The sequence below is a fragment of the Diplotaxodon limnothrissa genome, linkage group LG11 (assembly GCF_057381915.1).
Source record: "Diplotaxodon limnothrissa isolate DT_005_m linkage group LG11, D_limnothrissa_male_GT1.1, whole genome shotgun sequence".
Classification (NCBI taxonomy): Eukaryota; Metazoa; Chordata; class Actinopteri; order Cichliformes; family Cichlidae; genus Diplotaxodon; species Diplotaxodon limnothrissa.
The window spans coordinates 8,515,062-8,542,181 of record NC_140606.1 but is presented as its reverse complement, the minus strand read 5'-3'; the positions used below and the strand labels follow the sequence as shown (position 1 = coordinate 8,542,181).

Genomic DNA, 27,120 nt, shown 5'->3' with positions numbered 1-27,120 from the left:
GTATTTTAAATTTATTGCCCTCAATAATTGAATAAATTGGTATAAAGTTAATGCATATAGAGGTATATGTTTTCTTTGTATACATGCTGTTTTTTTCCAGTTAGTAGGTACAATAGGGATCTAACTAAGCTGCAAGAAGAAGAAGCAGCAAGTTAAAGTGATTGAATAGCCACTGACTTCATGTGTGTTTATGCGTACATGTTTGTGAATACACTGATTGAATGCACGAACTTATGAACACTGTGCATTTGGCACGTTTTTTCATTGTCTCTCTTCCTGCGTGGCTCTGATTGTGTTCCCCATCATCCCTTATTCCACTTGTAAGCACATCTAAATATAGACCAAAAATTTGCTTAGGGGGCACTCTGCTAGTAGTGGTGGTTAAAGAGAAGATGGGGTATTTGCTGTAATTGTAAATGCATGTGTACAGCCTACGTTTGGGAAGGGAGAAAAGCATAAAGAGCGTCTGGCAGGTTCTGCTGGCTCGCTCTTTCCCAGCTGCTATGCAGCTTATTTGTCCCTTCCAATGTCGGGTGCTCCTCGGAGGGGATGTTTTGCCTTTGCTGAATACCTTTTCAAATACCTCCTTACCTCAATGCAAGTTTCACTCGCTTAACTTAACACACATGGAGACAAGTCCAGGCCCTTTCTGCCTTCTCTCTCCTCCTCATTGCTTGGAAAGTCTGACATTTCTACAGAAAAGAAATGCACACATCCTGTCCTCATTATGGCAGAGAAAGGAAGGGGATCTGGCTAGGCCAATCCTATGGAAGCCCCACACATGAGCCCAGTTGAACAGAACAGGCAGGCAGGCATGCTGCTGCGTTTTATATGGCTCTTGTTCTTAGCCTTTGATGACACTGTTTAGAATAGGAAATATCTAATAAGTCAAGTATTCTGTCTAATGTGCTGCCAGTGGGTTTAGTGTTTGCCTGGAGGTCTTGAAACACTATCTCCGCCACAGCAATAATATACATTTAAAATTCTCATTGGAGTGTGTGGAAGGGAGTGATGCAGAGAAAGAGAGGGGGCAGCTGAGAGTACATGCTGTAATAGCAACCATGTGCAGACTGGAGCAGATGAGGGTGGGAGAGAATGGGACACACCTTGGGTCTGTCTCCTGTGTTTTACAATTCATCATGTTTCAAAAGACAGCAGTAGCTAATCGAAACTGACGTTGTTCCTGTTTACATGGATGGGAAACACTGGGGATAGGCCTCAGTCATGGTGTAACTGTGGTGTTGGAACTGGTGAGTAACTGACTACTCATGCTGCGTCTAACAAACCTGTAGAGTATAAGAGGAGGGATTTTTTTGATGTGAAGTAGTGGTCAAACACACCAGACCCACCTTATATGCTTACATGAGACCTGTTTGCATTCTTTCATTTTTTCCTTTTTTCTTACGTCAGCCTCTGCTCCACTTTAACAAAGTGCTTCTGTGTGTTGTGATCCAAACAGTTTTTCTTAGCATCTAGAAATGTTTCCACACATTTGGGAATTTTTTCAAAAAGTCAAATCATTTGGATATTCCAGCTATATATGTCAGTTCTGGAAACATGTCCAGCAAGTGATTTGGTAGGTAGCATTTAGTTTTAGTTATTTGTCTCATATCTATCCCATGGGAGCTAATGGCAGCTTCTTTGTAGCCTTGGAAGATGGCATTCTTTGGTAGCAGAATAAAGATGCCTGTTTTCATTGTCACTTGAAATCCAGCAACAGTGCTCGCGTTGATTTATATCATCTGTCACTGCAAGCTTTTTATTGCCACAACGGCTGGAACCCTCCCGACATCCGTTAGCTGGAGCCAAGCATAAAATCTCAGCTGCTTCATACACAATACCACAGTAACTACACAAAACATTTTGATTTTCTGGGGTGAGGCTCTTTTTTTGTAGACATTTCCAATATTGTAAGAAGTGCAAAATGATTTTTAGACCACAGTAAAAAGTCCCAGAGCATGCCTTTAATGTCTCTGTGGCTGTACGATGCTTCCCTTCTTTGGTCAATTTGTCCATGGATTCAATCAAATGAGTTATTTGATTTGTGTTCTCTCATAAAGCCAGGACCAACACAAGAAACTGATTTATAGATTAAAAAAAACAAAACAGCAAATGTTCTCCAGTTTCATTTGCTTCCCTTATCTCCATGGTGATGCTAACACACCAGCTTGCTTTGGTTTGAGATAAGGTCATGTCTTTTATTGCAAACAGACTTCTCTTTTTTAAACCATAATTTTTTATCATAAAGTGGTAATTATTATTGTGTATTTACACTCTTTACCTTATAATTTCATGGCTTGCACAGGTTAGTAGCCATACTGCTTACGTTAGCTGCTGGTAGCTGTTATCAATTTACAAAAAGCAAACATGATAAAGCTAAGATACATTACCTAGACTTTTATGGTTTTCTTTCTTTGCATGTCAGTGAACAACAGGTCCGCCCTTACAAGGGTGGGGGTACTAGTACATCCATTAATCCATCCATCCTCCTCTGCTTATCCAGTTCAGTTGGTTTGCATTCATTCTAGTGATGGATTTTACACTTTTGAAAAATAGCATTTTGGTCTTTTTCAACAGTTTTTTAGGAAGTGCATCAGTGATGGTGCACTGCTGTTTTACTAATCTTTTAATCGCCTTAATTTTCTGCAAACCTTGTTGTGCTCTGGTCAGAAACACAAAACACAAAAGCTTTTTTTCCTTTCTTTTTCCCTCCTATTCTCGTCCTGCTAATGCTAATAACCTTTGCACTTTTTTTTTTTGCCAAGAACATATGCATCTGTGTCAACATGGCTTTCCCTTCAATGTTTTTATATACAGCTGCGTCGGCATGAGCAGACGCGAGGTGGTCGAGACCCCGTAGCGGGCGCTGACTCTTCATCGCGGCACAGTGGGACTGGACAGGACAGCGGCTTCGGCAGCGACAGCGCTCGCATCCGTATTGTGCAAATAGAGCAACAAAGCGGGGCCAGTCACCACTGCATTGCCAGACCCTCCCACAAGTCCACCATTACCAAGAACCTAAGCTTTATCCCCTTTGACATCTTTCTCACCGCTAGTAGGCTGTCTGTGATGACCTATGCTTGCTCCAGCCCTCCAAAGGCAATTCCCTCTCTGTCGGATACTCCTGGCACACCGGAAAAGATGCAGCCTGCGGATAAGGTAAATAATAAAAGCTTGTCACATGGAAGCTCTTGCACGCATCAGTTTCTGGATCTCTTTGTTATCCACGTGTCTAGAATTATAATAGAAAACATGTACAATAGCATGCAGTATTATTATGTTATTATAAGAGTTATCATGTTTGAGTTTTACAGCAGGTTGATTTTGTACAGTTGTCTAATTGAAAATAGAATTTGTAATTATTTTGTGTGTCTGATAAAAGTAGTTTCATACAGTCTAAATGATAACAATTCAATTTCATATACTCAATTTAATATAGTGCAACATGGACCATCAGTGCTCATCTATCCACATAATAACATTAATATACTGTGTGTATATTTATGCTGATAAATCATTCCCACAGTCTAAGCAGATGTGGAACTCAAAGACATCTGGGCACCAGTTCAACATAAGCCCACTCGAGATAGAAAAGCAAACAAATAACCGTGTTGTGCATTTGGAGCTGATAAATTAAACTTGCTCACATCTACACAAAGTGCACATTATGTTTTTTGGTTCAAGTTTTTATAAGCAGCACCAAACAGCCCAATTTGATATGTATAAGGTCAACAGACCCAAAGTAAGATCCTCAAATTCCAGTGATTTCATAGAGATAGATAGATTCCTTTTTATCTGATTCAGGTTGGAAAGAGTGCCCTCAACCAGCCTGAGACCAGCCTCCAGTCTGAGTCACATTCAGCCTCGGCATCCCCAACTCCAGATCTGCCTCCAGCTACCCAGAGTTCACTTGCTGGCTTGACTGCTGAGGACATCCTCAACAGCAACACCTCCCAGCCGGCCTCTCCACTGCTGAGAGGCAGCCTGCTCTCCCTGGATGGCCTGCCTACTCCGACACGCTCCTCAGCCCGTCAAGCACTTGGTGTAACCATAGTTAGGCAGCCTGGGAGAAGAGGGGCTGGTGACCAGGTGTTGGAACCCCTCTTGTACCTACAGGTGATGCAACCTTCTGCCCTTCTCAGCTGTCACCACCGCAAACAGAGGATGGAGCTGTCTGTGTTTGATGTGTCCTTAAGAGGAGTAGCTGCTGACTACAAGTGTCTAGGTGAGAGAGATAAATATGTTCCTGGGGATGGCTGGGGATACTTTTAAAGGGTAAATGGATTTGAATTTTGTTATTAAACTGTAGATCCTGGACAAATTGACTTCCATCTCCTCCCATGAGTCATATTCACTCAAACTAATAAATGTGAAACTTCCTGATGTTGACATGTATGACCTTTTATTTTTCTATTCAAGTTTTTATATGCCTCGTTTTGTTCAGACCCGGGAAAGACTCTACCAGAATCTCTGGACTACAATGTGTTTTGGCTGCAGACAGTAGCAGGAGAGGTGGACAGTAAAACGGGGATTCCTCCCCCTCTGCTCTGCCTCCAGATTAAAGATTTCTTAAATGGACCAGGTGGGAATCGTGCACACACGCACACACTTTTGTATACTCATGCAAAAAAGGCGGGTGGGATTTAACAAAAGGGGGCAGTTTTTGGGGGGGTTTTTTACACTGGTCCCGGTAGGTTTGGATGGCTTCTTTCCCTCAATATATGCAATCATCATTCTGTATTTACTTGGATTTAAATTTGTTTGATGATTCCAAACATTTAAGTGGGACAAATATACAAAAATCAGGGGCTAAATACTTTGTCACAGCGCTGTATTTTAGTTAAAACAACAACATGCTTCATTTTTAGCACTGACTTGCACAACATCCTCTGGTGTATAATACCATCCAAAAATCCAGTTTCAGCTCTGGGTTCATTTTAGTCACTTTACCTTTATCCATAAGTTCTTGTTTTTCTTTCTGTGTTTAGTCTTATAACAGCAGTTCAAACAGCAATTTCACAGCCAGTTTTCTATATACTGCACACGAGTAAACACACATGTGAGCACATGATGAGAAAATTATAAGTAACCTTATGGATGTTTGCTTCAGAAAGCCACTGATATCGCAGGTGTCCGTTTCTTTGAACAGTACAATACAATCCCCTGTGGGTTTAAGCGTGTAGTCTCATGCTTCTTTGAATTTGCCTGTCACTGTGTTTGGTTCTCTATTTTTAGGTTGATATGATATCCATATGAGTAGCTTTAAGCTAAGGTTTTTGACCTAAGGGTGTGGTTGACATTCTACACAAATACAAGAGCAATAAATAAAAGTGTGAGTGGGCCTTTGAGTCTCAGTGTGCACAACCTTTTTATCCCTGTGAGCGTGTGTAGGCGCAGAACATCATCCAGAGTTCAGCTCCCTGAACCCAGGCCAGATGTTGCAGATGCATACTCACTGACACCGTCTTTCTTCCACATGCATACAATCATGAACATATACTGTGTGTGTATACAGGGAGCACAGGATGGACTGGAGGTGTTATTGATAATAGTTTAGCCAAGCATATCACTCCCTTGCTCCCACACACTTTACTTCCTGCTGTCAGCTGAAAGCCCTTAGCTGCTCTGTCCACCTGGAGGCCCACAACACAATACAATGCAGCTCTATGTACACCCCAACAATCACACAGTACAAGCAAACACAACCAGATCCATCAGTGACACCACTAACCAATGAGTGAGACCTTTGCACGAGTCCAGATTGCATAACTGTTTTAACAGATTTTAAGGTATATGGTAATAAATGATACTTCACAGTATGTACATTAAGGAGTGGAAAGAGAGTGTCCTACAACATTGGTATGCTTTAATCTGCCTGTGGAAAAGGGTAAGGAAGAGGAGCAGTTATCGCTCAGGTGCATGGTGGATTAAATAGATTCAGTTTATTTGTTTATTAGGTTATTAAAAAGTGTATATGGCTCAGTGTTGATTTATTTATAGAAGCCCTGTCCTTTTCACTGAACAGAGTTATATCTCTAATGATAATTATACTGTAGTTATATCTGATGCCTGAGTGCAGCTGAAGTGGAGATGCCAATAATGTGAAATTACAGTCAGGTGTTTCCCTTGAACTAATAAAGAGATGAGCTATCTCTCTCTCTCAGTAGGATTAGCTGCATCACAATCACTCACATTCATTCTCTTTACACACACACACACACACACACACACACACACACACACACACACACACACACACACACACACACACACAAAACCATACCACATGACTCAGACAGGATCCAGGCTCAGTGTGAGGTTGCTCCGGGTCAGGCTCTGCTGGAAATTTCGAGAATTGACCACACATGCTACTGGTTCTTCCTCACCCCTTCAACCACATAGTCACACACTCCGACACATGCATCCATACACACACTTTCAGCTTTGTGTTGTTTAGTTGGATAACTCTCTGGGGAAGATAATTATCGTCTTCAAGGTCGGGGGAGAAAAGGAAGAAGTTACACAGAGCAGAAGAATCCCAATACCGGAGGTTGTTTTTCTAGAAGACCCTTATTCACAAAATATTTGGACGGGACGCTGACAAATTATTTTCTAATTCATAAATGAATCACTAAGTAGTTCAAGAAATGCCTTGACTAGGATTGACTAGCTGAAAACGGGATTATGAAGAACAAATGCATTTAGCATTTTATTCATTTGTCCTTCTGTTGTTTTTACACGTGATTTATTTGTGTGTAAGTCTCTGTAACTATGTGGGTGCTGCTATGTGTATCATGTTTGGCGGCCCCTACTTTAATTTGACAGTTCTTCACATTTAATTTATCTCAGCCCAGCACAGACGGAGAGAAGACAGCCGTGAGGCCACATCTTGCTGTGTGTTTACAGCAATATGCTCGCAATTTCAGCAGCATTTATTCAGCAAGACCAATCAAAGCGGCCCTCCCAAGGATGCTGAGTGGGAAACACCTGTAACATGTGTACTGTAAACTGGATGGTGTTTCAGCATTGACCCCCACTCAGCAGCTGCTCATCAAATACATGCGCGCGCTCACATAAACATAACTAATGCCGATGCTTACAGAACGTCAGCCTTTTCAGAACTACTTGAGTTCAAGGCTTGACCAGCGGAGACATAGACGATAAAGTCCTGAGTGGATCGGGGGGTTTTTTTCCAACACGAGCAGCAACCAGTGAGCACACAAATACGCATACTTTCCCTCCCTGCTCATTTTTTGTTAGTCATGTCCAGAATCGTAACTGCTACCACTCGAAGTCGAGATCCGCCTTTCCTCTGTAAAGAAGGAGCAGGTGATAGATTAGCTTGAACAAATTGGAAACACTGCTCTCTGTCCCTGGTTTCTGTCAAACCAGAGTTCGTAGAAATGTTGTCATTTACTGTATACAAGGGTGTGCCCCTCCGAACCATCCAGAACCCTCTCTGATTCAAGTCATCTGAGTGACTTTTTTGTAATGTTGGGAAGCAACAGGTACCCCCCAAAATATTGTTTGCACTTTCGAACCCAGAAAGAAACACATGCCCTTCACATACAGGTCCCGCGTAATTTGACACATTGCCACCTGTGTCGGACACAGGCTTTCCACTGTCAAGTGTCAAGCATGAAAGTCAGCTAGAGAATTCAGAGGGGAGGGGGTGGGAATGAAAACAATGTTTCTGGTAGTTACGCATAATCACATATACCAACGCCAGGTTCAAAGTGGGGACAGCATCACACGTGACCTCGCCAAAAAGCCACAGTAACCTGGGTAGTAAAACGTATTTGATCTCCCACACTACTTTGCAGAGGGGTGTGTGTGTTTGTGCCTGTGTGTATACCTCTGTTAGACCTTGATCTTCCACTTTCTCCAGTGCTAATAGAGGCTGACACCTGAGAAGGGCCAGTCTGTGAGTCCCTGCAGCCTGTTCACATTAAGGCCTGTTATTTAAAAGTATGCGAGCACCACCTTTCAGCCTTCAGGCTGGACGTTTGCTCTTTGCACAAGCCTTCTACTGACAGTCGCCAGTTTAAAATATTTGTTACATTCAGGGCAAACATCAGTGTTTTCAGCTAAATCATTCGTATATGTGAATCTCATTGCTGTTAATGTACTTTTTTTCACCACATTTCTTTCAATATTTATATTTCTTGCCTTAAAAAAAAAATCCCAGTCACCCATGGCCCCTGCTGGCACGCTGCTGGCAGTTTAAAATAAGAGTGACATTTATGTTTTTCCTTCACTTTACAGTATATATGGTTGAGGGAAGGCTTTATCGGATGTCACATCTTAATCCATAAATACAGAATTTACACTTCAGTCTGTAAAACCTAAAAGCCTTTCTTTCCCTCTTGAGGTTAAAGTTTCCTCTTTTTATGTCATCTTTGCCTAGTGAAATCACATGTTCCTACATCTGTCTCTGTTTCTCACAGATGATCAGCTCTAGAAAAGAAAAAAAAACACGTTTTGTTCGATATGTGGAAATTTGATAAACTTCTGCAAAAAAACACTGGAGGCTGTACAGATGCTGTGGCTGTCTCTTCACAGTACTAAACCCCGATAGATAGCAGTGGCCTGTAATCATTTCACACTATAAAAAGGAGGAAACTTACTCTTTTTCCCACTATTCCTTAAGGAATACTTAAATATAGAAATGGACATTTAATATTTAACAATAAATATTCATACATTATGACATCCTGGTTACGAGCAGGAGGGAATTTATTCACTCTTCTTTAAAATCTAACTTTTCTTTAAAAGTATATACAGTTAATGCACAGTTTAGTGGAATATTTTATTCATCATCGTTATTTAAAAGGTTAGTACCTTATTTCAGACATGGGCCTTACATGCAAGAGGATAACTATAACCATGAGTTCCAGTCTAAAAAGTCTGGGTTATAGTTAGCCGTATCGACTTGCACTACTCAGTTTGATTTGGTGAGTTTCAGATTAGTGAAAAAAATAGAAATACCTTGCCATCACTTCAGATCTGCCGTTGGTGGGGGGATAGGACCGGTAGGGTGTAGAAAGGAACTTTGGAGTGAGTACAATGATAATGAGTACCAGGTCTCCATGTGCCGGGAGCCAGGCCATGGCACTAGCTCTGGCTGGTTGATCAGGGACATCTTTACTTGATTACAGGGATGGGTTGATTAGGTTATGGGTGGAGGAAGAGTAAAAGATAGAAATGACTGAGCAAGAGAGAAGAAGCAGAAAGATGGCTTACATGAAACAGACGGGGAGAAAATGGATTGGTGAAGTAACATGGGAAGGGGAACAGAGGAACCTGGATGAACAGCTGCATACAGCTATTTATTTCACCACTGTAAAGTTTCCTGGTGATAAGTCAAGTGGAAATGATAAGCTACATTGCACAGCAAATTCCACCTATCCTTCCTCCAGCTCGTCTCTGCAGTTATCCTTCCATTTGACCATGTGCTTTACTTCCGCTGAATTAAAAGAGAAAGTATCCCGAAGGCAGATTCAGTCTGTGTGTGTGTGTTTTGGCCTTTCACTCTTGGCAGTGTTCCCGCTCATGTCATTTAGTGCTCTTACCTGGAGAGGAGGTAGACAGGGGGCCTAAAACCCTTAAGAGGCTGTAAACACTGGGCTCTTGATGAGACCATGAAAAACAGCTGCACTAGTTTTGGTTTGGGGTTTTTTTTTTGTGGGGGGGGGGGTTGCTTCCCTCTCCCATCATCATGAGCAAGTGGAAAAATGGGATAATGGAAGTGGTGTAAAACGGCATTGAGTTAATTCATGTGTCTCTGTATATTCCAGTCAAGTGTTTGAAGGCTGCAGAGCACCAGAGAGTGAGAGAGAGATTGAACAGGAGAGAGTGGTCTCAGATTTACGCGGCTGGCACGGAGAAAACATTCTCTTCTGCTATTCCGCAGTGTCACATTAGGATGTTACAACGAGACAATCAGGAATTTGTGCGTGCATATGTGTCCATCTAAGACGAGGAGAAGAAAGAGATTGAGACTGGACCCAGCTGTCCTTTTAACGGTTTGCATGCAAAGTTGAGTGATTAGAAGAAGAGAGAAGTTTGATTTATGAGACACAGCACCATTTAGTATCCCATGGGTCGGTCAGATAGCTGAAAATCTGCTCAGTGGGACATTGATGAAGCCTGCCTTGTCTTAAAGCCCCCAAATGGATTTTATCCCATTTATGTTTTTCCAAATTTCAACAGCAGGTTTTAAAGACCAAAGACCACAGCCAACAGTGAATTTATTCAATTTTAGTTCCCATTTTGACATAGTTTAAGAGGCCCTGCTCTACAATTGGATAATTCTAAATTGTTACTATATTATAAATATATATATATATATATATATATATATATATATATATATATATAAAAACACATATACATATATATGTGTGTGTGTGTGTGTGTGTGTGTGTGTGTCTATATGCAAACAAAACAGATTCCCATAGAGATCTAGTTAGTCTGTTTCCATCAGGATGTATTTTTGTTTTTTCTGACTAATAAGTTGTGTTTTTATTACCTGCTCAAACACTTTGCTCTCTCTGCTTCCAGCCCAGTTTTCTGTATCACTCAGCACTTCATAAATATAAGTCAGGATGTGCACAAGCACATGTCCACAGAGGGCGTTGTTGTTTGTAAAGTTTGCTAACAGCACAGATTGACTAACACTCTTTAATTTTGTTTTGTTTTTTTTGCTTTGTTGTCTGTCATCTGCTTTTTTTTCTCTCCACAGCTGAACTGAACATGGAGCTATCACGTCCCTTGAAAATCAGTCCCACTTTGGCAAAGCTGGAGCAGGCCAAAGCTTACCAGAATAAAATCCTACCAAACTATACATGGGACAGCTCAAGTAAACCACCGTCTGCTTCCTCCACCCCTCATTCTTCCCCTGCAAAGACACTTCACAGGGCCTTTCCTCCTCGTGCAGACAAACAGCATCAGGCCTCAGCCCTGGGTAAAGCCAGCAGTGTTGGGGCGCTGGCACTCACCTTTCACAAGGTTTCTCTTCGGACTGCCCAGATTTTAGTGGTTATGGAGACTGACACTCATCCAATGAGGCCCAGCATGACAGTATCAGTGTCTGCCATGGCAGGAAGTCTGAACATGAAGCCAGGGTCTAGGATAGAAGGTGAGTAAACCTGTTTTATTGGGGGGGGATTATTACAGGTCAACTTAACAGGGACCAGCAGTGAATGTACATGTAATGTTTTCTCTAATATCCAAGCAAGGTATCTTATGATGGGAAGCGCATTTCAACATGACCATGAAAGCTTCACTAAGTTGTCTAAGGCGGACTAATGACTTCTAGGATTTTGAAAAATCTTTCAAAGTGATTTTTTGTTTTGAACCACACACCTCTCTCTCTGAACTGATCCCACAAACTGTTGAAGGGAGGTGAATAAACAGGAAACAATGAGGGAACTTGTGCTGTTCCTTGAATATGAATGGGGAATACATTGTTAGCTGTTACACAGCTCAGACTAGAACGAAGCATCTTCCTCACGCTGCTTCTTTGGGGGAGGAAGGAACAATAAACAATCCATCGAGTGCTCAGGGCACGGATCTCCATGAGTGCTGCCTGCTGTGCTTCTGGCAGCAACCACAGTTCATATATTGTGTGTCATTTGTTTCCCTCCAGAGGAAGGGATGATGGCTTGATGCAGCAGCAGGGGTGGTGACAATGCCAGTGAAAGATGTTTAACTGTAATACTCTTGTGTCTGTGGCCAGTAGGACACTTGCTCCTCAGGGGACTGGACACTACTTTCCAGCCCCCTGAAGCCTACATTGTTGAAATCTACATTGCACTCTGTCGTTGTGAAGACCAGGAAGGCCGGCAGTGGTTCTTACAGTGGGACTTTGTGGGGAAGGCAAAGGTCAAAAGCATCACCGTGCTTCTTCCTCAAGTCACTACCCTGCACAGTGGTTACTGCCTCTCCTAAACTACTCCTTAGCACGTGAAAGCTCATATGGGGAATCCATATTGACTTGCTTGTCAAGCAGGCTGGAGAGATTGAACTACAGTGATTTCTCTCCTACTATGGCCAGGCCTATGATACAGCCATAGTCCTACATTGAAACCCAGAAACCTAGAGAATAAGCTCAATAACAACACATATCTTCTCCCAAGTTGTAGTCATCCAGTGGGAGGCTTATGTCCTGAAACAATTCAACCTAATAAGCTGGGATCAGGGTGACCATATTAGTACATGGAGGCTTTCAAACATGCCATTTTACTTGGGAAGGATGGCTCCTTGATGTGAATGTGAATTGATGGTTTAAGTGGTGATGATGTTAAGGTGATAGATCACTGGGCAGAGGGAGAATAGAATCCTCCTCATCCTCGTCGCTATTGTCTCTGAGGGGATCAATCAACAAGCTCAACTTCTTCTCTGCGTTCCTCTCTGGAGTCGAGGAGCTGTTTGGAAAGACAAAGAAATTTGGCCTCTGCGTCTTCGAACATGTCCACCCAGCTAGTGTCAGCTGAGTTTGGTTTGTCACTGGGCTTTGCCACAGTACTGGAAAAGCAGCAATTTGCTTTTGAGGCTACCGACACTTGCAAACAGCGCTACAGGGTTCTTCCTATCATTACATGGTAATGCTCACAAGAGATGGAATCTGTTAGCGATGGTGCATATTTGACACCCATACAGGCGATGTAGAGGTGACGGGAACTTTTCCCTAAGATGGTCAACCCGCGTGAAGTCCCTAACCTTAGTGAGAGTGGCTTTTCCCTGAGAGGATCTACCAGTAGTCAGAAGCACTACTGCTCAACTTTGACAGCTAGCGAAACAGCTACACAAACATAAGCTCACCGGATGTACTACCTGCAACAATTCAAGAAGCAAATTTATTTTTGTAAGGAAAATATAATTACAGCATAAAAAAAACAAATCCTGAAGCCAAAAAACCCACAATTAGGGACTAGATTGACAGTAGCGCCTGTGAACAGTTAAATTAATAATCCTTGTCCAAGACTGCTGAGGAGCTCTAGTGATCTTACAGGAAGAAAACAAGAATGTCTGGTTTGGGGCCAGAGGCTATTAGAAAGGGAGTTGGCGAATCCTGTGTCCTTGAAGTGATTGGTCTGTTTCAGACAGACTTGATGGTAATGGAGCTTCTGTGATTGATGACACTATAAGGTGCTTCTCTTAGTGGGATAGCGATTGATGTTTGAAGGAAAGCTAATGGATAACAGTTTAATGGTATTGCCTAAGAACAGTTTACATTGTGAACATGGAAGTTAAGTAGGAAAACAGAACCGTGAGTCATTATTTTGCAGATTGCTAAAAATGGGCTTGGACCTTAAATGACTCATTGTTACATGTTCTTTTTGTGAAAACTGAAAAACATCAAACTCGTGATGTGATCCATTTCATTCTGCTATATTTCAAGATATGGCTACTTGCTTCAAGGAAATTCTTGAAACAGGTGGAGCTATGTTGGAAACATCTGTCATGACTTCACCCTGTTTGGCAGAAGTAACCAAAATTTAAGACTCTGTAATACTCTGTACTAAATGTACATGCTTTTCTGTGGCGTGTCATTTGTCTAGTACCCGAACTCAGCATTTGGGCCAAGAGAGCAATGAATCCAGGCACCTTGAAAATACAGTACTGTTGCAAAGTGCTCCAGATATCCTATACAAAATGTAGTATAGAACAGATTGTTCATTCATGTGCTCACCTCGATTACATTTTTTTATTCCTTCAAATTAAAAAATATGCCTGAAATGCAATATGTTTACTCTGCAATATGTTTAATTCAACAGCAAAAGCCTAAACCATTGTTTTGGTGAGTGTGTGCCTCTTTATGAGTTGTAGCTTCTGTATATCTATTGATCACTATGTCACTGCATACCAATAGTGAAAGTATTTTCTTTCCATGCTTGTTGTATGATGTCTTTGCCTGTTTGGAAGGTTTTACATTCAGTCATTTACTCCCAGTGATGAACACTGGGAATCAGATCGCACTGTTGCTTCTATTATTATTTGGAATATTGTTGTTTTTTACATGTGCTAGCAAAGTCCTCATCTGCTAACAACAGGGTTTGACAGTAAACTGTGAAGTGAGATGTTTGTGTTAGTCTTGGGTCTAAAGTTGTAGGACTGGGTGTATTTGATTACGTGGGTATGTGTGCATTTGGACATGAGAGAGACAGTTTTTTTCACGCAGTTATGTATGAATGTGTTTGAGGGCAAGATGTTTGTTTTTGTGCTAGAACCAAACCCTGCCTTCATCAACACTGACTATTATCCAGGAGGCTTCACAGTGTTTCCATTATGACAATCAGAACCGCTAATGCTAATGTAAATTAAAGAGCTTCCAATTTCTTTGTGCAGCTGGGTGTGAGCCGGCGCACTATAACAGATGATGAGGGATTTTTAGTTTGTTTTTCACTTTTGCTGTTTCTTGGCACGTCTTCTAAATTGGACAGTAGATGGAAACAGAAGGATAAAATAGGTGGTGGTGGGGAGGGATTAGGGGGGAGGAGATGGCATGCGACGTGCTGGAGATGAGGAGGAAGACTTTCTCATTATCATTCAGGTAGATGTTTTTTTACCTCTGTGCCCTGAGCGGCACGTCCTCTGTTTACTGGGGCTGCAGAAGAACGAGGACAAGCTGAAACAAGGCTCCCTAAGTGCCTGCATCTGTTTTACAGATGTTGTTATATAGGGTTACTTCAGATAAAATGATTGTCAAAAATGTTAATTAAAACCTCAAACAATTTGCACTTTGTTTACTCGAATCTGCATAACTGCACGGTGACACAATACTCAGCAGTGCTGCCCTGAACTGATTTTCACCAGCTTTCAGCTTTCATCCATCTTTGATGTGTTGACTTTGATAAACACAGTTGAAACTGTGTGTGCAAGGCAGTGGGAAAAAAAGCAGTTTAGAGACAATAGCGCTAGTATGAAAGCTAATCCCGTCCCACTCACTGTGCTTTTGAATGACTCTACTATTTATAGTTATTACTCTTTCTTTTGCACTCAGTAATACGTTTCAAGAGATCCGTTCATAATAGTTCTTTGATTTGTTTACTGTAAACACAGGAAGTACAGATTGATTTGCCGTGAACTGACTTTTCATGGGTATTGTTTTCTCCACAATTACCAGCACACTGAAAGCAAGCCATTAGAGCCTGACTTGATGCAAATAAAAAATATGGGTTATTCATCCTCAGTTTGGCTCTAAACGTCTTGAAATACTGGTTGTTGTTACGCCTCGAAAAACATAACCTCATGCGCGTCTGTTCCGAACAAGACATTATAACAACTGCCATAAAACTAATGCTGTCATCATGTATGGCAGACGTTTTACTCACCTCCTCTTACATCATATCTGAGTGCTTTGTGAAATACCTGAGACATCTTAGATCCTCTGTACAGATCTCATTAAAGACTGATATTTCATTTCAGCGCCTTTTCTCAGAGCACATGCTGAGCCATGATTTGAGTAAGACTTGGGAAGTTTACGTGGCACTAAATGCTTGTAAAGAGCCTCTTGTTTATATGGGGTAAGACATTAAAGCAAACTGAATAACATGTTTATCTCACCCCGTTGCATGCGGATTTTTCTTTTTGTTTATTTGACAACTTAAGCACACTTATAGATCACAACACACACGGCTTTTTTCCCCATGGGTTTCTTCACATAGCGTTTCCAGATTTGTTGCCACTGAAAGGAGACAAACTGTCTCCAATTACACAGACTGATCACTAGTGACATTAGATGTATCTGCTGACTTTTAGCCTTAGCTGCACTGCCTCCATCACTCACCACTCTGGCCTACTCTGTGCCTTGGAAAGCGAATACCTTGGAATTTTCCAAAGATAAAGGTTGGGATTCCCATTCTGTAAGGTTGAGCCTTTGAGCTGCCACAATAAGTCAGCAGGAATGACCCCCCTGGGAGTAGCTGAACATGAGAGATGTAAGACAGGAGAATGTAGTGCGACTGCTTCTACAGTATGTATTACTACTGTTGCTGCTGTTGTTGCTGTGCTGGTCCTCAGTGGCAGGCTAAGACTGATGGAGCAAATCCTGAGCAGACCTCACGTTGAGGCCTGTGTGTGTAAGGAGAAACGGGAGAGGGAGGAAGTGGGAGGGAGAAGTTGCGAAAGAAGAGAAGCAAGGGGTGTGGAGGATAAAGTAATAGAGGGAGAATAAAGTTAAAGCAGATTAATTAAATCAGGAACAAGGGAGTTGAGAAAAGAGCTTGTTGGAAATGGATTGTGACTGGGAAAAGGAGAAATACTCACTGAGAAGATAGGTGGCACATAAGGCCATAAGAGAGAGGCATAAGGCACATGTAGACATATATAAGAGAGGACAGGGAGGCCACACTGTGTCCAGTGCAAGATCTCCCCAATATTTGTCATTGCGCTCACCTTATCCTACCCTGTCTTCATCATCCATGCAACATCTGGGGCTCTGTACCTGGTCTTGGCAACCCCCTCTCTGCCAGGGGACAAGATGGAGAGAGAGGGGATTAGGTTGACAGTGAGGTGTGTTACCAGATCCTGTGTTAATGAAAAGCAAGTGGAAGCCCCGCATTCCTCCCTCCATCCACGAATCACCACTCCCCAAGGTAGGGGGGCATTTGTAGTTCAATGAAAGAAAGAAAGGAGGTGTGCAAAAGAGAGAGAACAGATGTCTTGGGGTCCATGAAACAAGACCCTCCCTAATCTCTCAGCTCTCTGACTGCTCATAGAGTGCCCCTGATTTCCTAAGAATGCACACACCCACACGTCCATAGACCCTGTTCCTATAGCGTGCTTTATTTTTGCGCATACAGGCTAAGTTTTGCTCTCAATCCCTTTCTTGTGTGGACCTCCAGCTTCTTCTTCCCTGTGTTTTACTCCAGCGCACTTGCAAATGAAAAATTCTTATTGTGAAACAAAGCGAAAGCTACCCTTTGTTTTTTTTATGTCCTGTCTTTATCTTTCAGTTCAAGTTTTATTTTGTTTCTTTGGCCAATCTTTGAATTATGATCATGTCAGTTTGTTTACTCTGCTGAAAGAAAGCCACTCTCTTCCATCTATCACATTATTTCTGCTTCAGTGGTCAGGAAAGAGCAGCTGAGTTAAGCCAAGCCAAGAAAAGATTTATATTTATCTGCTGTGATTTGGCACGCTCGCTATACTAATAAATTATTTTCAGCACATTAATAACAGCACATTAATAACAGAAATACTATGTCACAGAGAAGACGTGAGGAAGAGGTATTTACCTCACATTTCTGCCTGATGCTGATCTTACATTGTTATTGACATTAAATGTAAAAGGTCGATATTTAGGTGATATGAGTTTAATAAGACTCAGTCATCATTAAAACCATGATTTCTGAGTCCACCGGCTTATCATCTAATGTGCCTGCTTTTGTACACACTTGTTGATACTTGCACTTTTCTACAGGTAAAAGTATTTTACAACCATCAAAACTTTGAAATCTTCCAACAGGGACTGTACAAAATGTTTGGTTCAAAACAAGCTCCTCTAGCTTTCTAGAGAGAAAAAGTACTTTCCTAATAAATCCTAGTAAGAAAGTACCGTTACTCTCTTAAAAAGCTCTTTTGTAGTACTTTCTAGGAGTGGTTTTTTTTTATGTATACTCTGTCAAAACAGTGCCCAGCTGTTAGTACATTTTACATTTTTCGATTATAGAGAAAGATAGACTAAGTGACTGTAAGAGAAAGCAAGTGCACATCTTCATGAATAAGGTAAATTACTATTCATACAGTTGTTGCTTTATATCTTTTATTACTCGCCATTAGTTTGCCACACAACTCTTCTTTTTTTTTAATTGTTCTACTTTTGTTCATATCCAACCAACACACACACACACACACACACATGGATACATACCATTGGAGTAGCCAAAGAAAAAGAGGCATTTCTTATTGAGTTACATTTGAAAGCATCCATACGGAGCCCGAAGCTGTTTGAAAAAGATTTCTCAAAGTCAGCTTAAAACCTGATAATTTGTCAGAACCCAGCCTTAGGCTGGCTAAAAGAATATCATGTAATAAAAATTCCACTTTTAGGGGAAAAAAACATTCTGTGTAGCACATAGACTTAGCTTCATATGTAGCGTTCATATGAGAAATTACATTTAGTGTTGGAATAAATGCATATCTTGCATACACGATCTGCTTACGCCTTGCAGCTCTCATTGAACCCATATTTACTCTATTTGTAATGGCTTGGCTGACGTGCAGCTTTTTTGCACTGAGCTATTTTGGCCGATAGCGTCCCCTGCTACAAAACCAGTTTCCTCTAGTGTCCTATAGTGGTCTTGTGGTGAGTGAGTAGTGTATTTCTGTGGTGAGTGACAGTATATTACTCCTATTACTCTTACCATCCCAGAAGGTCTTCAGGGGCCTCTCCTGGTTATGTAATGACTCCTTTAGGTTTCTTCTAATTGATACCAGCACGTCGCTGAGTATAAATCAGCCAGGCAGTGGTCAGATAACGGCTGCCAGGGAGAAACCAACATGGTAAATCAGTCTCCGATCCTATCTAATCTATCTAATGTTTGCCAGAGATGTATTTCACTTCAGGAAGATTTCTACCCAACCTTTTCCCCACCACCCACTTGGTTCCTCAAGTGTCAGAGGTTGTGCATTTGCCTGCAGTAGATATGTGTGTGTGTGTGTGTGTGTGTGTGTGTGTGTGTGTGTGTGTGTGTGTGTGTGTGTGTGGTACAGAAATCCAAATTAATTCTCAATGGGCTTTGTTTATTATCTTGACTCCATTCTAATAATTTAACACAATTACACAGTTATTCATGCACATGCATCCATGGACTATAGCTGTGTATTTGTTCCTCACTTGTTACAGCTGTTTTACAGCTCTGGTGTTTCTAGCAGTCACCTAAGGGGATATATAAAAACCAGTGCTATGTGTATAGTTAATTAGGGCTCAATGGTTTATTTATTCAAAATTAATAAATAACCAGATGGCATATTATTTTAGATGTGAAGGAAAAAAGTATTACTCAACTTCTTAATTTGTTTTCCCCTATTTGTAACCACGATGTACTGTATGTGTACATCGGGCAGAGGTGATTCACTGACATCTGTCCACTGGCCTTATTGATCACCTCTCTTACCAGCCCTGTCTTAGATCAAGACAGTCCAAACAGCTGCCTGTGCACCTATATTTACTTCCTTATTAATCAAGTTCTTACTTCTCTCTTCTCCTCTTGGTCTTTTTCTTTGCCCAATGTGTCACTGTTTGGTTTTGTCTGTGTTTGATACTCATCATTTATAAATATATTGCATATATGCTATACAAAGCCCATATTTCAAATCATCTCACCAGTATTGAAAGATGTTACCTCCGTCTTATGGCAGAATTTCACAGTCCGGCTGCGTAATGTCTTTGGGCTGTCTGCTGTCTCTGGAGACAAACCTACATAGTGGTAATATGGTCATAAAGAGCAAAGGCAAGGATGGGAACAGGCTGAAGAAATGTGCTTCTGACTATTATTCAGCATGAAAGCAAGAACAGAGTTAGCGATGGAGAAAGAAAGGGATTCCCCCTCATTAAAACCACTCCCAATTAGGCTGATTATTGAAAGTGTTGGCTGCTGCTGCTGCTGGCTTTAACATCAGGATGCTGCGGTCAACTGGGCTGTAAATGACGCATGGTGAGACGGGAGGAAATGCTTTGCTACACACTCTGTGCGTGCGACTATGTGCATGTGTGTGTATTTATTTCCACTTGTTCACCTGGCTGTGCATGGTAAACGTCTGGATTTACATCTGTATGGATGTAGGCATTCGGCTCTACTTTGCTAAATGTGCCTATGTGTGACTGCACTTAACCTAAATGTGCTTTTATACATAAGTGTTCATGAAAGATTTTCATCTTAACAACCCAGTTTGGGAGTTCCCTTGAACTGTGTAATAAATCGTAGCCATGAAAATAAACCCATTGTCCACAGTTGAGTAAGTAATAGCCAAGCTCTGTCTGTGCTACGGCACCAGGAGATATTACCAGGTAAGCTGCCAACTTGTATCAACAATGTCTTTCCTGAAAGAAATGAGTCATCCCAGTTTAACTTGTTGTGTTATTGCACTTTAATGTTGAATAAGATGTTCCTTAGTCAGTTGACCAAGCCTGGAAAGATTTGAGTATCCTTGTGTGTCATATCTTCATCACATCATAGCTCACTTTCTCTCTCATATCCTCTGTTCTCGTCTCCACACTCTTTCCCACCATCCGTGTCTATATCTATTCATCTCCTCATTTGTCACCTCCTTCCCCAGTCCCCCAATTCATATGCCTTTCCATCTCTCCTTCAACCCCCATTTATTTTTTGCTTTACCCCAAGTGAACCGCAAGCTCCAAGTAGGCTGTCTTTACCTAAAGCTTTCAAATATAAGGAATAAAAAGTTTTATTTTTGGTGTGATTTTTATGGAAAAGTATCGATAGTGTAGCCTGCCAATCCAAACACTGTGTAATTTGCCATCTGCTCCATACACATCATGTCATGCACAGTGCGTTTTTTTTCTACATACTTATGCTGATGTTATTTCTGGGTGCTAATTCTGAGTTAACAAAGGGTTTACCATGTTTTAAACAGCTTGTATTATCAAAGAGGTAAATCCTGAATGTTTGACCATACATTGCCTCTGTTATGCTGTTGGCAGCTTTTTGCTACATGTCTACTTGTTTCCTTAAAAAGAGGTATCACTGCAGTTCAATGCACAGTTGTTCTGACTGCCTTTATCTTATGTTGAGACTTAATGGGATTGCTGTCTTCCATGATAACGGTGTCCCTGTTCACGGGACCTCAGGGCTCACTGAACTGTTTGAGTGTGAAAATTATATGAATCATATTTCTTTCACTGTTCCCAGATCTTATCCTACATTGGCACCTATGGCCAGTTTTGAACCACTGAGTTCTGGGTTGAATTCCTTATTGCTGAAATGTAAAATATCTTGAAGCATGAAGACTTGCTTTCAATTTCTTTCATAACTGCAGCTAAACCTTTCTCCCGATCAGTCCTGAACACCGCTTTGAGCAACATTAGCCACATCTAATGTGCAAAACATCATTGTTTTTTTTCTCCCATGAACTGTTGGATTAAGGTCAGGACTTTGACTTTGCTTTTCCAAGGCATCATTTTCATCTTTTTTAACTATTTTGTTGCTAAGCATCACATCGCTGCATGACCCACTTTCTTCTGAGAAATAATTGCTCCATCAATGATGGTGAGCCATCCTGGCCCAGATCCAGTAAACAGGCCCAAATCAAACCCCATCCCTCTTTGTTTCACAGATAGAATAAGGTTGTTGTGCTGCAGTGCGGTGTTTCCTTTTTACCAAACCTGAGGCTTCTCATTTAAACCAAAAATGCTATCTTTTATACAGGACAGCCTTCTGGGGTGTCTTAATTATCATTAGTGAATTGCAAGTAGGGAGCAGTGTTGTGTTTGGAGAGCTTTGGTTTCCTCATTGGTTTGTCTTCCTCATTGATGCTGCATTGATGACCTCTTGCAAGAGAGACTTTTAGCAACTTAGAAGCCACCAGGGATTTCTGTATGATCTCCCACATCACTCTTGGCATGGTTGATCATGCCTGTGAAGGGTAACGATGCCCTGGAATTCCCTTCATTTGTACACATGTTGTCTGACTGCCGATCAGTGGATTCCACACTCTTCAGAGAACGTTGTGTAACCTTTTCCAGCCTGGCGAACCATTGACAATTTTTTTTTTCCTGAAGTCCTTAGCGATCTCCTGTGTTTGTGCTATGATTCAACTTCCTCAAAGCCCAGTTCATTCACCATAGCGCCCACTCCCACCTGACTGTTCTCCCACCAATTAAAAATTCCCATCTACCGTAAAATTGAATGCTAAAACTAGAGTTTCTTATACTTTTCCACAGAGATGTGTAATACTGGGTCATTTTCCTTAACAGATAAATGACTGAGTAATATTTTTATGTCATTTCATTAATTGTATTCCTTCTTTCTTTGGCTTTTAGGTGTTGTGTGAAAAAACGATGATGTTTTCGGTCACATTTATGAAGAAATATAAAACGGTCTGACAAAGTTCAAAAACTGTTTTGCCTGCTAGACGCAGAAACAGGTGTTGCTTTCTTTGACTTTCCCAGACTAACAGCCAAGTCAGCTGGAGTGAGAATGTCTCGAGTTAAAAGACATGTTTGAAGAACCACTTCTCAGGGCATTATTAGTCATCCAGTGTTGAGGTTTCCAAATGGGCTGCCACCGCTGTAGCTATAACTGACCTGATCAGCCCTCCCACATCAACAGCTTGTTGTCATGTATAGTGAGTTATGGCAGCAAAACTACAAGTTCAGGAGAGCTTGTGACCACAATGATGCGTCTCAGTTTTAATGGAAAGGACAGATGATGTTTCAAGCTTTCCTTATTAAGCTGGGGCTTTTGCTACCTTTGGGGCTTACAGGGTGAGTGGGTGTTTGGCTTTTCTCTCATTGTAACGTGCCTGCTAAACCTTTTACTTTAGCAATTTACAATATAAAGACAAAGATATGCAGTTTCAGATTAGTTTGACTGTTTCAAATACCCCAGTGTGCCTCTGTCCATGAAATGAACTCATGGAGCCCCATTATATTAACTAATGTTTCTGTATTGTAAATTTTACACCCAGATGTTGTCTAATCCCAGTGTTTCTGGTGGCTTAACACTGAATATAGTTTAGCTAGTTATCTGCACACAGAACACGAGGTCCAAGGCATTTACATATGCCTGTTCCGAGCGAAGAGTAATGTTGTTTCCGTCCCCAGAGAGCCAAGTATTTATGCCATTAACATCAGGCGAGCACAATATCCAGGAGGATGTGGTTGGTGTAACTGCACTGTATGTTTTGCTGCTCTGTTATCACAGTGCCAGACTGTTGTAATTGACCAGTGCAAAAACATAGAGGCAAGCATTTGTGCAGCTGATATTTGAGGTTCGGTTGTTTGTGTCTTTTAATTTCGTCTGGCCCAGTTGCAAATGAACAGTGTTAGTTTTTATACATCGTTAGAGGTATCGATATTTCACTTTGAAACCAGGATTGATTTTTGACTTTTCCCCATTTGTCTGAACCTTTGTCCTTTTTTCCATTGTAGAATTACTGAGCGCCTGCTTCTACTTTACCCACAAACCATTTATCCTTTACCTTCTGTTTTCTCTCTTTAGTTCTGCCCTGTGCTGTGCATGACATTTATTGCTACTTCTTTTGTGTTCCAAGATGCCATTCAGGCCGCCTCTGTGCTGCTCGAGGTAAAAGATGTGTTGGTGAGAACTGGACTAAAGGATCGGAGCCGTGTACTGTTGGGACCATTTTCCTGCAGCAGTTCCTTAGAGGCTCGTTGGTGTCGCCACAGTGGCAGCCCTGGACCCGAGCCCGGCCCCCCCAAACTGCTACTAGACCTGAAGGGAGGCCTCCTGCAGGTTTGTATAGGTTTAATTATCAGGCACAGCGATAGTTGATGGAAATGAGTCTCTCTGAAGAATGCTTTGTAAATGTTTTAATGAGCTTCTTCCTGCTCAACACCAGTCTTAATCTCAAGGTAGACCTACCACCCACTAAAACATCCGCTTAACTGTCATTGGTTTCCAAATTAAACCATACAGCATTTATATGCTGACACCCACTCACATCATAGCTTCTCACAATCTGAACACTCCTCTTGAATCTGATATTCCTTTTTAATTCACCATGGCTTCTGTCCTCTTTGGAGTGAAGCGATGACAGTAGAAATTACATGCTGTAATTTCACTGTACATTTGAGTCATATCTACTGGTTAAGTGGTGGAATATTAAAAAGCTATTAATAGAGGCTGGGAAGTGGGGGAGAATATGTGTGGCTTTTTTCCTGTCACAAGTTACATAATGCCCACACTGAAAAGTCCCTCTTCAATGTGACTGACTGAGCACATTATTACAAGTGTATTATTCCACATTACTCGCTCAGGGGGAACCCCCTGACCCCTTTTATTCAATGATTCTCTAATGCTCTTATTGCGTGCCCACAAACAGAAACATCACTCGCAACTCAACACTTAATACGTAATCATACATTTCCCTCTGCAAATATTGGCATTTGTGGTGTTTTAATCAAGTGCTGTACGAAAACCACCGGAATTCCCTCAGATTCCTTCTTTTCGTGCCCTCTTTCCGAAAACTTTTGGGGGAAAAAAAATCCCCAAATTTTCCTGTTTTTAAGAGTTTAGTCATAACCCACCCTTGCAAAGCTAGTGAGCGGCGGCCGAGCAGTCGGGCAGCTCCATGTGTGCAGAGTTTTTGACTCAGAGATTCCTGGTCCTTGGTCCAAACCCCAGGCAGACTTGCTTTGATGGAACAGGGGAAGGGGAATGCCGCGGATAAGTGGGGAAGACGTAAGGTTGTGTTGGGTAATGTTGGTAAGGTTGTGAATGGGTTATGATGAGGGTAATCCTGACTCCTTCTCTTCCTGTTTTGGAAAAGAAAGTGTTGATGCAGCTTTTCAAGGAAGAGCCAGAAGTCTGTAACATGTAGCCTTATCCTCATGCCCATCTGTTATTTAACTTCTTTCGACTTTTCCCTATTTGGAGCTCCTTATACTCCCCTTTTACTCTTTTAATCCTTTCTCCCAGTCATCTCACCTTTTTTGTTCTGTCCCAACAACAGATCTTTTGGGGCCAGGAACACCTGAACTGCCTGAAGCTGATAGAGGAGCACCTCCGTGCCTACTTCCACCTGCAGAAAGGGGATTCAGCTGAAAGCTGTGCTAAAGGCAAGGCCTGCCACACCCAGCCACCTCCGTCTCCAGGCTCTCCCTCTCCTCGGACAGAGCACAGCTCAGATGACTTACGCACAGGACGTTTCCAGTATATCCAGGACTCAGGTGAATGTCAATGTGCTGTATGTTGATCTGATGTAGAGATGATGTGCGGCTCATAGAACAGAGATTGAAATGTAATAATAATAGTAGTAATTGTTTCTTGATAACTTTCGGTCCATAGGATAAACAGTAACAATGGCTGTTTATTCATATATTCGTGTAAGTGAGTTGGACAAACTAAAAAAAAGAGCTTTTGTGACAAAGTGAGATGTCACTTAAGATACACATCGACTTAAATCAAAGTCAGATCAAAGCCCTGTGTGAAAAGAAGTTTCATCAGACATGTCTGCCTGTTTCCATTCTGAGTAACATGGTGTTTATTCCCTCTCTTTGTGCTTTGTGTGCGCTGTCCTTTAGACACACACAGCAACATTATACACAGAGGATCAAACTTCTCTCTGGCTGTAGACCAACCGTCCACTCTGTCAGCTGTGGTTGAGTCTTTGTTTGTTGCACTGTTCAACTGGTCTTTGATGCATTTAATATTCTGGCTGAAGCAGAAAAAAAAAGTACAGTAGTGAACTAGAACCAAGAGGACAATCTGTCTGCAACATGTTGTCCAACTGGGCCCCAGAGCAAAGAGACCAGGAAGTGCCGCTCCCCAGGTCTGACAGGGATAGATGGGGTAGATGGACAGGAAGAGTAAATGAAAGCTTGGTGGAAACGAGGGCAGAATGAGTCTCTAACCCACTTTCTCTCAGTTGAAAGCAAAACCTCATGAATGTATCTGCCTGTTCTTTCATCTGCCCTTTTTGTTGGAGAACAATATGCTGTCCACCTCTAAGAGAGCACAGACAAGAAATGGTTTTATACAAAACCAAAAGTTTCAACTTGTGAAGCCCTGGAACCAAACAAAGCAGAAATTCTCTGCTTGACTGTTTTTTTTTAAATAAACATTTTTCCAAAGGACTTGAATCCCAAGCAGCAGCCACAAAGTGAGTCAAAACACCACTCAGAGGTTTAGATCCAGCGTTCTCCAGCTTTTGCAGGTGCTTGGCGTGGTTCAATCAATGGCCGTTTACTCAATAGCAAAAATGTTTACTTAGCCACTATGTTTATGAAGGGCTCCTTATGCATATAAACACTCAGAAAGCATGGAAACATCCACAGCAATTTCTGAGGCAAAATTGTTTTGGTAGTTTCAGATACCATAGTACAAATAACCATGCAAACATTGCTACACAAAACATGGATGCAAGTTAAATATAGTCCCTTTGAACCAAAAGGAGAAAAAGTGCAAAGAATGCTTTTTTTAACCTATATCTCAGGGGGGAAAGAGGCCACTCTTATAATTAAACCGGATTTCTGTTCAGTTCAGTGTATCAGCGGGTTTTTGCCCCAGAATCAATTTCTGCCCTTTGTTTACTTTTTGCTGTTTTAGTTCTGCCACTTTTTTTCTGTTACTCGTCATGTGTTTTCTCTTTTTAGTCTGTAAGTCTTGCTCTGAAGTATAACCACAACAGAAAATCACTGACAAATTAAATAAAATCCTGTTTTGTTTTGTTTTGTTTTGTTTTCTTTCCTCGCAGCTTCACAGAGACTGCCAGGTCCACATGAGGTGGTGTTTTACAGCGAGACAGACGATACCCCAGGGGTGATGTTGTGGAGATACCCAGAACCTCGTGTCCTTACCTTTGTCAGGATAACACCTGTTCCCTTCAACACCACAGAAGACCCTGAGATCAGCACTGCAGACCTGGGAGATGTCTTGCAGGTAGAAAATGACGTCCGGGGTCTGAAAACAGATCTGACGAGTAACGTTCTCAATCAAAAAGATAGCCTTTTGCGTAATACTTAGAATAACCAAAGTTTTCAAAATAGGCATCCAATGAGCCCACAAACCCACCAGGAAAGGTTTTTCACAGAGGTCGGTGCAAGTGACATTTTCCTAGAGACTTCTACAGGACCAGAAATATTTTTTCAACTACAGGCTTTACCCCCTGGTGGCCATTAGAGAGAATGCGGGTATAAGGCACTTAGTATTTGCATTCTCTTTTCATAGCCGTTCATCTTATGTTATGTTATATTATGTCCCTTCCATAGTATATAGAGAGTATATGTCTTATATGTCTGCCTTTACTCCAAAACTCCAAAAAAGCAAAGAACAGTAATGCATTAACCAATCCATGGTCCAGCTCATTGTGCAGATGCTATAGTCACATACAAAGATGCAAGATTAGGAGAGAATCCACACACCTCTGCCAGTAGTCTTTGCTTAACATCACCTGCACTAAAAGGGAAAT

The 27,120-nt window shown here is 41.5% G+C and overlaps 1 protein-coding gene across 1 annotated transcript in view; it reads left to right on the top strand.

Annotated features, from left to right (window-relative positions):
• Positions 1–27,120, top strand: part of vps13b (vacuolar protein sorting 13 homolog B) — a 299,690-nt gene that overhangs the window by 211,897 nt on the left and 60,673 nt on the right. Inside the window, exons 35-41 of the mRNA XM_085366137.1 lie at positions 2,818–3,159; positions 3,805–4,225; positions 4,445–4,582; positions 10,745–11,140; positions 23,242–23,444; positions 24,664–24,880; positions 26,407–26,591. Of these exons, the coding sequence (XP_085222263.1) occupies positions 2,818–3,159; positions 3,805–4,225; positions 4,445–4,582; positions 10,745–11,140; positions 23,242–23,444; positions 24,664–24,880; positions 26,407–26,591 (1,902 nt within the window). The remainder of the gene's footprint in view (positions 1–2,817; positions 3,160–3,804; positions 4,226–4,444; positions 4,583–10,744; positions 11,141–23,241; positions 23,445–24,663; positions 24,881–26,406; positions 26,592–27,120) is intronic.